At 34.6% G+C, this 15,193-nt stretch overlaps 1 protein-coding gene across 14 annotated transcripts in view; it reads right to left on the reverse strand.

Moving 5' to 3' along the window:
• LOC113504335 (coiled-coil domain-containing protein AGAP005037) overlaps window positions 1-15,193 on the reverse strand; it is a 269,885-nt gene that overhangs the window by 97,115 nt on the left and 157,577 nt on the right. For all 14 annotated transcript variants that reach the window (XR_003401555.1, XR_003401554.1, XM_026886597.1 and 11 more), the window contains one exon: window positions 11,300-11,498. Coding sequence is in view for 12 of the 14 variants with exons in the window: in XM_026886597.1 (XP_026742398.1) it covers window positions 11,300-11,498 (199 nt within the window). In the remaining 2 variants the exon portion in view is untranslated. The remainder of the gene's footprint in view (window positions 1-11,299; window positions 11,499-15,193) is intronic.

Consider the following 15,193-nt stretch of genomic DNA (forward strand, 5'->3'; position numbering starts at 1 on the left):
ATTTTGAATTATTACATCATTAAAAGAAAATACCTGCGATAAGGTTAATTATTTTAGGATTGCGGTGTGTTGTGTTGTGATCTGTGATCGAGTATTGCATTTATCAGTACCTATTCAAGAATCAAGAATATTTATTTTGATATTGATAGTGTTAAGATAAGTTAACAATAGGAATTCATCGTACAGATAATAAAAAAATTAATAATAGTAATAGTGTTGTACAATTGAAATATTTGGATTTAGCTCACGAGGTTGTCGACTTGTGGGAGGTGGACTCGGCAATCATTGTCCCGATAGTCGTAAGTGCCAATGGCTTAATAGACAAGAGCCTCGATCAACATCTTTGGAGGCTCTCGTTGGGCGTCTGGGTCAAGGTTTGATTCAGAAAGCGGTCCTTCTGGACACGGCGCGCATCGTGAGGAGGTTCCTCTCTCTGGAGCCCTGACCACCGGCAGCTTGGGCCCTGTTCCCGTTGCCGGTTGGACACTATTTTTTATATTTTGAAATATATGTTGTTTTTTTATATACCTATATTTAAAAATGTAATTTATATGTTATTTGATTTAAATAAAGGAAATAATAATAGTGTTGTATAATATTGAATAAATTGATCATTTTTTACTAGGTTAGTATCTTAACTATATCTCGACATGTAGTTCTGTATTTTATAGACACGTCTACCCCTCATTACAACCTGCCTGTCAGAAGATTGGTAAGCCCACCATCACAGCGGACGTGTATTGATCAGCCTTATTAAATTGATAATCAAAGCTCATTACATTCTAATCAAAGAGAATATTGCCTTCCGTAATGAGACCGGTAAAACTCATGACAAACGAAATTTGTATCAACAATTTTTAGCCTACGTAGTTTTTGACCGAACCAACCATTGCTTAAACTTGATGCTTATTTTCATTATTCTTAGTTGTTATAGCGGCAACAGAATTTGTTAAAATCTCATCTATAGAATTGATAATAGAGTCAATTTTTTTGCTCCTGGTACGGAACTCTAAAAACAGACTTACTACATTGCGATAGAAGCGGTATAGATAAATCTCTATCAAAAGAAAATTTGGAATACGACTTTAAAAAAAAAATATTGTTCGTTATGGCAAGGCTACTAAGCCGATGTTATAACATGGTCTTAATAACTAGTTACAATGCACCTTAATTTATGCATGCGACCTGATAAGTTAGGGAATTATTCAAGTAACAAGAACAACAGTCCAAGTTATGTTGGTTACAGGTAACCACAGACCTGAAGTTACATCGATGACGGAACTATTTCCTGCAGTACTTATGACCTACTTAGTACTTAGACTAACTTTGTCTCCTGTATGATTCAATGCGACGACTAATGAGCAATACTAATTAAAATGGACTCACTGAGGAGGATTTACTGCTGAGTGTGTCCAATACGAGTCCAGTCCAAAAGACCTTAGAGTCCATGTATTTGAACAGAACAGATGTTGGTACGTCTCATTCAGTACTATTAAAAACAACAGCGCGATGCGAAGAGTTTGTTCAAATTCATGAAATACGTTTTGTGATAAAATAATTTAGTTTATTATGCGATGGGACTGAAATATGCTATGCTTAAAGGTCCCATTAAACATATTTAGAGAAAGGCGTGATTGTTGTGGTTAGATATTTCAACCTTCATAATTGTGGTAATTTTATAGCTGCCAGAAAATGTAAAGTTCTCTTGTTTTAAAGTACTAAACAAAAGAATATCATGCCATCTTCACTTTGGGAGATTGATGATTCCTTTCAGTGAAATATTACATAAAAAGAAAGTCTTTTCCAGACATTAAAAAGGAAAATCAGCCTCAATGCAACGTTTAGCTTTAAAATACAGAGTTCATCGAGAGTCCGTAAAAAAAGGAGCTATAGCCATACATTTATCATACATATATGTATCTAAATACATCTATCACCCAATGTTTTCCTGTTTTTTTCTAACGGGACTTAGCTTAACCAACTTTTAATCGAAGTATTGCGTAGCCTATATTGCGTGCAAATTAGGAATTTAAGCAGGTATGCACACTAACATAATTGTGTGAATTTTAACCGACCCCGCTGTAACTAATCTAAATCCACTTCTTCAATCTTTCAACGAAAGCACCCTCAAAAGTCCGCAAAGCTGTTGCAAGCTTCGTAGCGTTTAAGAAAATGGAAGATGACAATGGATATCTCGATGCAAATCTTGATCTCTTTGTTAACACTTAACATCTTTCTCTAACTATCAGTTCCGATTAACACTGAGAGATTTTCAACTACAAGTAATATCGGTCGCAAGAAGGCCGTGAAAAGAAGAACTTGTCTGATCAGCATTCATGAAGAATTGTAAGTCACGCATTGACTCCAAAACACGTATGACGTGTCACAGGGGTTTAGAGTTAGTCAATAAGAGTTTGATACTGCTCATTTTCTTCCCCAAGGAGAAGAGAATCTCCATGAGAATTCCTGCGCGTTACGAAAAAAACCGTTTTATAGATATAATGGTACTGTGGTGTCCACAAAATTTCGTCATACATACAATAGGAAATCTCACAAATTACACATTTTAAGCTACTCACACTGACTCTTTTTGGACCTAAAGTATTTAATCGGCATCTCATCAACACAAAAAGGAAAGTGCATTTTGAAATTCTAAATTAAGAATCCAACTAGCACATGTACAAATATCTCGTGCGGAAATTATACACATTGTTAACGCAGAACGTTGGAAGATTCAGTCAAGCTTGTAATCGCAAGTAACGACAGGTTGACATTTAAATACGCATATTACAACCCACGGTATGCAATACATTTCTTTATCTAGATAATATAATTGTTGTAGGTTTAAAACATTACTAAAAGCTATTAAATAACCTGTTCATATAATATTCTACGCTCAATAAGGTTTATGTACATTAAGTTTACATCATCAGCTTAGTCTTTTCCCAACTATGTGGGGGTCGGCTTCCAGTCTAACCGGATTCAGCTAAGTACCAGTTTTTTACAAGGAGCGACTGCCTATCTGACCTCCTCGTCCTGGTTACCCAGGCAACACGGTTGGTTAGACTGGTTTTCAGACTTTTCAAGGTTCTGACTACGTGTAACGACTGTCAAAGATGTATGAATTACAGGGAGGAACTCGTTATGACAAATATGATCACTCATCTACGGGCCAACCGCGTCAATCGTAGCTTAACCTGTAATCGACTCACTAATGCAGTTATAGCTTAGCCACGAGTTCTTTAATATAAATGAGGTACACCAGAAAACAAAATGAAACCTTGTTCTTACCCCCATCCTTTAATAACAAGTCGTAAACTTGAGCTAAATTGGTCACAATTGAAACCACAGAAAATAAATTTATGAAGAGAAACACTGCCAATATACAGCAAATCGAAATAAAGCCTTAGTACTCGACACAATGTTTCGATATCCCGTGGAAAATATTGTAATGTAAAGGAAAGTAATAATAGTTTCCTTTACAATACAATAGTAAAAGTGAGTGACAAAGCGAAACGTATGAAAGGCGAACGAATGGAACATGCGAATGCGTCCTTGGCAAGTGCTTTCTTATCAAATTGAAAGATTTACGTCAGGTTCGACAGAAGCAGTGAGTGTTGGAATGTATTGTGTAATATTCTCATCATGTATTATTTTCATGACACAGTAATTAACTTAAATCAGGTCTTATTTGAAGGTCGATAGATTACAAAAAATGTAGCTCAAACAACTGTCTTATGATTATTAGTAGCTCGTTAATCGTCACATTTAATCGAGGAACTAAGAAAAGCTTTGTCAGTAAACGGAGTGTTTTAAAGCCTACAATGGGATTAAGTGAAAACCCAGAACGAATTGTAAACGATTGACAGGCGATCACTCCAAACCAACATGCTACGCTTCATCTGAATGAGCGTACCCGCATCACGTCGAGCGTTAAAACGACAGCAATAAAAGATAAAAGTCAACTTGATGCGCGTTTCTACCGAATCACACAAGAGGCAAACGACGAAAATTGGTGAAACAGGACTATGCAAATCCTATGTAGTGAGCTTAATAAGTTATTATATTGCTCTTTTCCACATCTGGGGTCATTATTTTAGTTGTTTTTTAATTAAGTCAGAATTCCACTTAACATTTGGACATCTTTAATATATTTGCTACCAAATAAAGTGTAATACGACATATTTTTTATCATCCGAGGAGACAATTTGATCAATATAAAAAAATAAAGCTTTACATAAAAGTACTAGCTATATTTCTAGTCGCGCATAATAGGTTTTGCGAATCCTCAGCTCAATGCGCTATGCAACCTCCATAGCCAAGCTCAATGCTATTGAGATGTATGCCCAAAGTTTCAATTAATTTGGATGAGCTGGATTACGAACTACTATCTGAATCGGCTACATTATAGACAAAAGCCTGCTTTGGGCCTGCTCTACCAACCAAATAATTAAATCATTAATGGAGAGCTAAGTATATAATTTAGCTGAGTACAAGTGTAGATTACACACAGAAATTTCGTCCTAATTTCGGACCTGTTTCGCAATTTACACTGACAAACATTATGAGTGAGTTTCTTTTTTGTTAAGAGCGACTCTCGCACTTAGGAACTAAATACTTATGTCGCGGGGGTTTTACAAACATTCCAGTCAATGCAGAAAGACAATAAACATTCGTGGACCACACAAACATTTTTCCTACGCAGAGGAAGAACCAGCGACGCGTCGCGCACATTGGGTTTTTTGTAGTAACCTCATTCACTGTTTTAAAGCAAAATATAGGATTCAAATAAAAAAGTACGCGAGAAATATATAGTACGAGTTCCTGTTGTGAGTGAAGCGATTCAAAACTAGAGATCGCTTTTCGTTTTAAAACCAATCATTCCCTCGCACCATATACCAAACGATTACTTTCAATTAAATATTATTTACATAGGTGCAATATTTATGATTGCAGTAAAATTGGTTTCAAGAATTTCAAGGCAAGGTCAAACCCGGCAAGGTTTCCGAATCTCAATAATCCAAATTAACCAAAATTAAGCATTCCCAGAAACCAGATTGTGAACAGGGCAATTTCAAACGGCAATATATATTTTAATCAAAATTTCTAGATGTAGGTTAGTGAGGCCGTATTTATTGTAAGTATGGAAACTAGACAGCATTCTGATCGCCACTTTGACTTTATGTTTGACAATCCAATCAATAGGTCATTACAAAAATATTGTACAAAATCTAGTTCCACGGGTTTTCTCTCCTAAAGCTCCCTCAGTTATACTGGTAGCCGACCTACTTGATAAAATGCTATGCAGATCATGAAATTCTAATCTTAAAGGTGTCTATTGAGCAAAATAATTGATACCAAGGATTGGCGACTTTCATAAACATTGTGTTACGAGAAATCTTTTTTAATTTATATCAATCCAATCATTTTACAGAACAAAGGCATTGCAAGAGAAAAAGCCATGATAGAACATTCCAGTTTTATTTTTCCAATAACAGGAATAGCAGGTATTTATAAATAAATCTAAATAGTTCCTAGAAAATGTTACCCGAGGGTTTTGAGAGAGATTCTTCAAAACTTCAAAGCCTTTGAAAATATTATATGGAGTCATAGGGGACAGGCGGTTGAACTTTAATATCTCAAAGAAAAATTATGAAATAGTTTGAAGAAAACATACACGGGTTCCTTGGTTAGCCAATCAATCATTAAAGTGAGGAAATAATCATCTATTACGGTGCGAATCCTTCGATCTTGAAATAAATTTCTCAATTGAGTGAGTGATTTGAGTTTATTAGTATTTTTTGAGTAACGTCATCGTACATGCCCATTATTATCAATTTTCCATAGTTTCTTAACTAGCCAAATTATATTCCTAGCAATTAATGCAATATCGTAATGTAAAGAATAATAAAGGTTAGTATAAATCAACAAAAATAGAAGCTAGTGATAATATCGGCTTACAAAGTAGAAAATGTCGTGAAAAGAAAGAATAATTTTATTACAACATAAAATACCGTATCGCCCTTACAGTTTCTTCCTAAATACAATTAGTTTACCGAAAAAATTATGATAGCAATTTATCCAAGGGGCTCGATATGACGACACCCTTAATTAGAACGGCCATATTGTCACTTTAGAACATAATTTTGCCCATGTATATCTGGCGCTCGCTATCAGTCAAACAAAACTCAATTACACGAAATATTTTTGTTTGACCTTTACATTCTATTGTATTTGCTTTAGTTATTGGTGTTTCATCGCTGTTCGCCGCGATTGATGCACTCAGGAAATATGATTTTCTGTTCAAAGCTTCACGTTCACCGCCAGTAAGTGAAATTTTCAGTCGCCATACGCTTATATATTCAATACCTATGTATTAAACTTTATGTAATATGTTGCTTGTTTACAAAGCTTGTATTCTAGTGAACTATCGTGACTAAGTAAAATTAGATCTATCTAATTATCGCAAACAAGGTCGTCAAGCCAAGATCATCCCACCACAGGATAAGGATTTTCACTGCCTTACTGTCAGAACTGCCAGCTTTGTAAGCATAGTATTACACAGTGTAAACTAATGATGGTATTTCCCCCTACTGCCGTGAAGAAAATAATAGTCTCGGGTCGTACTGAATTTTATAATATTAAGGGCATTTTCCCTGAAAACTAGAAATGTATAAAACGTACAGACATTGTTCTGAGCGTAGAGCAACGTGCTTTACAACACTCTCATTAATTACTCCCAAGCAGAATAGGTACCAGAGACACTAAATTAGCAAAAAAATTAACAAAAATAAAATATTCTAAAACATGCCGTTTACTGTGGTTCTATCTTTGTGTTAAAAAATAAATGCTTATTACACTAAAACTCGAGAATACGCGCTCCAATTTGGTTATGAATTAATGATGACTATTGTAGTTGAGGGAATAATTAAATACCGAAACCCACGCAGATGGAGACGCGAGCTTTGTGGCAGAAATATATTAATCCACAGCATTAAATCACAGCATCATATCGGGAAATATCTTGTGATATACCAGATATTCAAAAGTTTTAATATTGCCGAGGGAATTTCGACGCTGCGGTCAACTGAACAAAAGTTTGTAATGTAGAACACTGCGTCACAGAGATCAACTTGCACCCGACTTGTGTGTCTAATAAAGCAAGTTTGATCAGCTCAAACTTATGGATTTACCGTACATAAATTTATGAGGTATTTCATAACCCTCTTGTCAATCATTTATCTTTGTTTGAAAGGTAATTAATGGGGTTCCTTTACTAGGTAGTAGGGAAGTAGGTTTAATAGGAAGCGATGTCATGTCTCGAGGCATCGTTTGTAGGTCGGATAATAGTACAGTCAATTTACTCCATAAATTGATGTTGAGGATGTAAATAAAAAATCATAAAACTGAAAATGTTAAAGATATTAAGGACGAGAGTTCATGTGTTTAAAACCACAACAATACTAAGTCTGGAAAAAACATTATGTTTTTCAGCCAAGAGAGCCAAGTTCAATCTTTTTCAAAAATATGCTACAAAGGTGAACAAATACTTTCGTCAGAAAAATGCAACACGTGTAACGCGTGTATCACTTATTTCCACTTCACTAAGTACTTGACGAAGGATCCCTAGTATATCAATAAATCACACAATAGTAGTAATTTTAAGAGTTGGTAGGCTTGTCACGATCTCTCCATACGCTGCAATGCGACTTCATCAAGTGTGCATTGAAACATAGCAAACAATAAAACAGACACCACGCGATTTGCATTTTTATTCAAATACATATTTGTGTTTATTTTGGGATTTTGTAAAACGCGATCTGTGTGGTTATTGGAAAAATATCCGTGACACTACATTTTTTTTTGGCTTTCAGATTTATTTTCGTTATGGAATATGATCATATATCATTTTCTATTTTTATTTTTATTACTTCTGCTCACAAATAGGTAACTAAAGCTAAGTGATTCAAAACTAAATGAATAATGACGAAAAAAAAAACAATTTTTTGGCGGATTGTATATATTTTAAATTGAACAGAAGTTCTACCAACCGGTATTATTATTACTAGAAATTAGTGTCCTACTTCAGGATGAGATCACGATCCTTGCTTCTATTAACGGCTAACAGGAGGCAGTTTTTTTTATATTAATTTGTACCTTGCGCCGCCTTCTTTGATTGCCGTTAGGACTTTTTGCTCCTTACCACACATTGTGTAGCTTTTGCCCAAACCTCTTTCGGCTTGCGTTTTTATTTCTCTTAAAGTCTTATGTCATATTCAAGACCTACATTCTAGAAAATATTTTTGATACGACTACGGTTTTCCAAAGAGTTACATCTTCTTGCACGATCTTTTTAGAAGTTTTAAATTTAGCCTCCAAAAGTTTGTTCAAATATTTTATTGGTCCATTTTCAATGTAATCATTTGAATATTATCCTCAATTAAACGATTTTTGGGGAAAAACTTTTTCATTTCAAAAATTTAAAAGGACTACGTGAATTAGTACAGTTACGACTGAAAATGTTTATCTGAGAACGGCGTACGGTTATATTCAAACTATGTACCAGAACTCGAGCGAAAGTAAATCGCCACACTCCGAGTACCGCGGACCCGTTCAGTAATCCAATGATATCTATTTAATCCCTTGTTATTACTGTTTTTTATTAACTGAAATAAGTGACTAAACAATGGACCTAAGTGCTGACGTTATTATTTTAAGCACTTTAGAAAAGATATTCACGGTGACTTTTTAGGCATCTTAAAAAAGCAGCCCAGTTCATGTATCCGACGTAAAATACCCCTAGGCGCGATTATTATTTTTTTATCATCAACTAAGATAATCAGTACGAAGAAAAATTAAACAAGAGAATTCTGAAAAATACTCTTCAAAATGATAAAAACGCTGCCGCCCGCGCCCCTCACCCTTGTTACAGGGCTCGGACCGCGCGCAACAGAGCTGTTTCTAAAAAACTACGAATTGCATCATAATATTGAATAAAAATTGCATTGTACATTTATTCAAATCTCAGAAATACTTATTTTTTATCATGAACGTGTTTTAGGCATTGGATACATGAACTGGGCTGCTTTTGTAAGACGACTAAAAAAATCACGGTGTATAAAAACCAAAATTGTTCTTATTTATATAAAAAGGGTTGCCTTTGCGGCTTAAGATGATGTTTGTCAAGAATCTATAGAAACCTTTATTTGTTATAAGTATGGTAAATTCAATATACCTGAGTTGTGTTTGAAATCCTCTTACAAGTTCTCAACAAGTCAGTAATGCAGTCGTTAGCATAGTGTGGGCGGACGGCAACTCACCTTTACGTACAGTTCTCAGGAACACTAGAGTGAATCAAAGCTATTAAAACTCTAGTAATATTTGCAACATGTATGCATTTGTCTCGTACACACGTAATTGCTTTCTTTCAGGACGTTCAAGCGAGACTAACAGTTAATTAGTTTTGAGAGGAAGCGTGCCGACGCTCCGGTGTTACTATTTATGTTAGACTAGCACGTTCTGTTAATTTGTTTATGGTATTAGAGAATCGTTACGCAATACCAAAACGTGTTGTAAGGTTAGATGAAAAAAAAACCGAAATGATGGAAAGCATTTCATAGAATTCCTCTCGATAGAATATTTTTTACAATTTGCCCGAAGCTACGAACACTTCAATCAGAATAAAAAAATAATATCCAATATTTTGGGTTTAGTACTTTTTTCAAATAACCGGTTTACGTAATAGTATTGAATTCCAATTCATATAAACAAACTGCGTAGAATCTAAAGCACTGACAGCACTGCATAAACTGTAATGTTTAATAAGTACAAGTAGAATACGTTCATATTAACACGACATTTTAAAGTAGTCGTACATAAAATTGTATTATCACAGTATTAGCCGGATTAGGTGAGTGTGTGTTGTAAAAATAAGAACATGAAACAAATAGCACGGCGCTCGTGTTAAGCTCCGAGCGAACAGATTTCCACCGCAACAAGTTACGAGGCCAATCGACCTTGGCAAGAGTTTGTATCTTAATCAAATACTTATTTCCTGTAATATTATCTTAAATACAACAAGGACAAAGGTTTTTTGATACGAAGATTTGGTATTAACTATGTATTTACTTACTAAACCAATAACGGGAAGAAAACACTTCATATAGTGCAAATTGAATTAATACTAAATATTAATTTTCCTTTTATTTTGATTCACAACCCCGCAAATATTTGTATTATTTTTAATCAGCCATGTTTGTTTACCAAAAAACAATTGGCGAGTGTACTCGTGTTTTAATTTTAATTCGTAACCGGCATCTCTATGTATACCGCTACGTAAATATCACGAAAATTATTGTACGACACGATATTGATTAACGAGTGGTGCGGGAGAATATTGATACCGCGCATAAATATTGCAATAAGAAAATGAGGCTACCATAAAATGGCTTCTCACATTGAGTGGGCAAAATTGGTTTTCGCAAAAACTGTTTTGTACGGTGAATACAGAATTTTAATTAGATGTAAAGAGTTTGAATTAATTTTTCAGGGTCATACTGTTTTTGCTTTACTTGGCAGACTTAAAAGTTTTTTTCGTAATTAGTACTGCCTATGTTAGGACACTAATAACATATCCTTCAATAGAGCTTAATATTCAATAAACTATTCAGTGTAGTGAGGTACCTCATTATTTAAAGCCCCGACTTATAGCTCCGACAACTGCAATGTCAGAGGGCTTTAGTAGGCACTGCTAATGAGGTATATATCAATACTCTAAAGCATTCAATTTGTAGAAGTAATTTTATATTCTTTTTAGACAGCTAGAGCGCTTCAGAAGCGGTGAAAGAGGTAGTACAGAATACTGTCGTTTTGCTTATTTATCGTCGCTTAGTTGTGACACAAAAGCCCAAATAAATATGAGCAGTCTTGCAAAATTTTATTTTATTATAATTTAACGTGTGGGCTTTTTGATATTTAACGTATTACTTGATCTAAATACGTTTTTATTAGTTAAATGCCTAATTACGGCGGTACTATGTTTGAGAATAAACACAGAAAAAAAATCAACACGAACGAAAATTGCATTATACTCAGGAACATAGATACCTATGTTATTGACCTACTAAAATTTGGTTTACAGTATTTTCAGGAAAGGGCTTAACCTCGATAAAAAAAAAACCTTTCTACGTAGAATACATAAAAAACATTACGAAACAATCCAATACTAAAAATTATACGTACCGATAAAGTTCTTACTTAAAATAATTTAGGCAAAAAATAATAGAAGTCTTTCACTAACCTGTCATCTTCGAGTTCGTAGAACATATCTTTTGAAGAGTCGTGAATATATATTTTGACCATAGGACTGTCCATATACTGCATTGTTAGTTGCTTGGGAAAACTCCTTACAAATAGTGCCTTCACTGTGTCTATAGCGGTGATTTCGTTGGGTAACAATGCTCGCTTCGTTTCGTTCCGGTACTGCAAAAACACCAGGCCTGCAACAAAAACAATAGTTTTGTTTTTCGGACTCGTTCCAGGTTAATCTAAAGGGGGTCGGCAAGGGAGGCTTGTCCGCATCCACGGGCACTAACTTCATTCGGCAGGTTGTAATTTACTAAACCTTGGTATAAAAATGGAAGCCAATTTAAAAAAAAAAACCGTAGTTTTTGCGACGTTGGCATTGAAAATTTATCACGTAAGGTGATCGATACCTTGGTTAATTGAGTTTCGTTCGGCCGCTTAATCACACGTAATTCTGAAGTTCAGTAAAAAGATAAACTCAATTAATCAAAATTCATTTATTCAAATTAGGCTACTAAGTAGCACTTTTTGAAGGTCAGGTTACATTGGACAGCACCCAGTTTCGCCCACCCATCACCGCTTCCTAAGTGCTTTTGCTGTGAGAGAAGAAACTGTCCTGTGTAATGCGAACCAAGTAGTCTACTCGATTTCAAAGCGACTGACGAAATACATGTTGTAATTAATTCATTATATATATCTAACTTATTCACTGTGAGCGACTACCAAAGAGAGGAATGTCCAACAAAATATCAGTACTTTTCCAAACCGTAATTCAAACACCATATGATCAGCATTATTATTACATTTAATAAAGGTATATCAAAACGCAACTCTGAAATGCTATACAATAATAACGGAGACATCGTGTTACATAATTACACGTAGCGCTCGAAGTTTCATTGAAATGTATACCTATACATGTTGACGATAAAACTTGAATCGCAATTTTAAACAATTTACCTCATATTTTGTTTCATCATTTTTATCAAGTCTTTTTAACAGCGCAGTACCAGTAATATACGAGTATATCAAGGGATAGAGTTTAAGTTACAAATTGTGGGAATTTTTACATAATAAATTCACTTTTTTTATTGCATAAAAAGCGTGTTTCAATATGTCATTGCTGCAACATTGTAGGCTTTTGTATTAAACCTTTGTTGTCAACTTCGTGTTGGGAGGCCGGATCAATTTTACTGCAAGGTAAACTAACGGTCAGTAAAAGCCACTGGACTTTGATACTAGTGCTTTTACATTTTATCAGTGTTCTAGAAGGACAGGAAGCTGAACCCTCTTTCACATCTGGTGGCCAAAATAATGTTACAACGCAATAGAATATTACAAAAATGGAAGAAAAATTAGAGTAACAACATTCAAGAAAACATTGATGAAAATAAATATTACAAAAAAATGATGAACCGTGAATGTCAGACGCCTATACCTACGCCTCAAATTGGCATGGCAAGTGGGCCTGATCCATCATTTTTTAATGGAAAGCATTTATTGTTGAAAAAGATACTGCTCTAGACCGAACAATATCCCATATCATTAAAATAACTATAACAGTTAAGGTGCTAAGTCATGGTGATATACAGAATTATGAAGTATGGGGATTCGGTCACCCGTTGTCAAGGAAAGATTTGGTGAGTACGTGAAATAGTTGCCTCCATTGGGATAAGTGCCATTCGTCTCAGACAAACGCCCTTGAATTTGCTATTTGCTAGTGTTTATAAAACGCGATACGATGAAAAATTCACACCTATTATTTCAGTAGTAATTTCTTTGACAAGACATACCCACTCAAAATCAACCACCAACTCCTCTCCAAGCACTTTCCTTAACCAAGTATTTATCCAGTGTAACCAACTTTACAACAAAGTGGAAAGACAAAGCTGAAAGCCGAAGTAAATGTTAGGTTTTGGTCAACAGTCCTATTTGCTTAATGAATCCAACTAGGATGCGACCGAACTAAGAATGCCATTTAGTTAATTACCGAGATTAATGTTAGTATTAAGTTGATGTGATGTCTCCGAATGTCCTTCGTGCAACTCGTGGCTAACTAAACCGAGACTCATTGTTAGCTCGAAGTTATAATTGATTAATAGCTGATGTTTTACCAGGATGGTTGGGTTTGCAGGTTGTAGTTTGATACGACTTAGCTATTTTTTTTATTAACGTTTTGATCATTGTCTAGTTTTTGGTACGAATAAATTTAGAGGACAAAGCGAGCAAGGTTCCGCCTTTGTTTGCAGTGAAATGGCGAACCAAAAAAATTGTTTTAGTACCTAAATGACAGTATTTTAGAGAATATGCTTTTTCTCAAAGTACGTCAAACGCCATGGTGCCTATCACTAAAACAATCTAGAAGCGTAATGACTTACAGCCCAGTTTAAAAGTAAACGTTTAAAAGTCCATAATTTAAATGCATAATCACTAAGGCAATTAAACAAACTTTGTAGACAAGAAAACATTTTTTGTTAAGAAATAAAATTACTTAGAACTTAAAATGAGCAAATAAGGCGCCTTTTGTTTAACAAAGACTCTAGAAACGCAATCAGCTTGATTGCTTATCACAAACTTTAAACTAGAATACTGTGTAGACGATTTACTTACAACATAGTCATCTTTTAATGTAAGTGCTCTTACACTCGTCATAATAAACATTCATTTATATGTAGCATTAGCGGTTGTTTCATTGCATGTTCGATCGACAAATTAAGGCAATTAACATTTACAGCAGAGATTGTTTAACAAAATGAAATAATTTTGGTTATTTGAAGCACATCTAAAGTTTAATTAAATTATTGGTTTAAAAGCCAGTGAAGCGATATTATATTTAAGTACAGCATCCACTACAAAATCTGTCGGCCCGCGTCGGTTACCAAATCTTAAAAAAATATATTATTGCACGAATGTATAAGCGAGGCAGAGGAGGAGGATCTCTCTTCCACAACCGCATCCCTTGGTCTAAGTAGTTTTAAATCCTCAGGAATATTTCAATACTTTATATGAGAACACAAAACTATAATACTTGGTTCCTGATTTTTGAGGCAAGTGAACCAAACGAAGCATGTCTTTCTTTAGTATTACATGAAAATCTCTAGAAAAAATACTTCATAGTACTAAATGGATAGAAGATTGCTGATAGGGATTCCTAGTGTTCAGGATTTTTTATTGATTTTACCAGCTTGCTTTATTTCTCTGAAGGCGCCGCATTTTTCATTTAGAAATCCGAGATTATCTACTGAATCGCTTGTTTTTATTGCTTCAGTGATTTTTTTAAAAATAAATTAACTTGGTGAAGTATGCGTCTTACTAATATTTTTATGTTTAATGAAATCTTTCATGTACTATCAACAAAAGTTTACCCGTTAAAATTTCATTCGTGATTTTTATCCTAGTATAATATTATAGTGTGTACTAAATTTTAAAAATTTGATTCCGCTTCCGTCAGTCACGAGATTTTTGATAGCAGTCCTCCAGAACGACCTCGCAGTACACTTAGATGTGAGATAAGCCGTGCTATCCACAATTAAGTGGTCTCTGCTAGTCTAGTGCTGTTACATTCACATTTAGCGACACATCAACTTATTAATGACAAATCTGTCGTCATTTTTATTACTTGCTTTGAATTTTGCTCAATTTCATGAAGTAAATCTCTTCATTTCCAAAAAGACCTTGCAAGCGCCATTGAAGTTATCTGGAGCGTAAATTTAACGCCCATAAATCGTAATTAAACTTGTCATTAATTTTCTTGAAGTCGAAATTAAATTCTGCTGTGTTACTCCTTTAGTTTCCTCAGCTTTGCAAGCAACTACAGAATTTCTATAACGAAGGCTGACGCAGACAATAGATTTGTAGGTACAAAGAACTTGAGGAAGTACAAAGATTT

Source organism: Trichoplusia ni, chromosome 21 (assembly GCF_003590095.1).
Source record: "Trichoplusia ni isolate ovarian cell line Hi5 chromosome 21, tn1, whole genome shotgun sequence".
Lineage (NCBI taxonomy): Eukaryota > Metazoa > Arthropoda > Insecta > Lepidoptera > Noctuidae > Trichoplusia > Trichoplusia ni.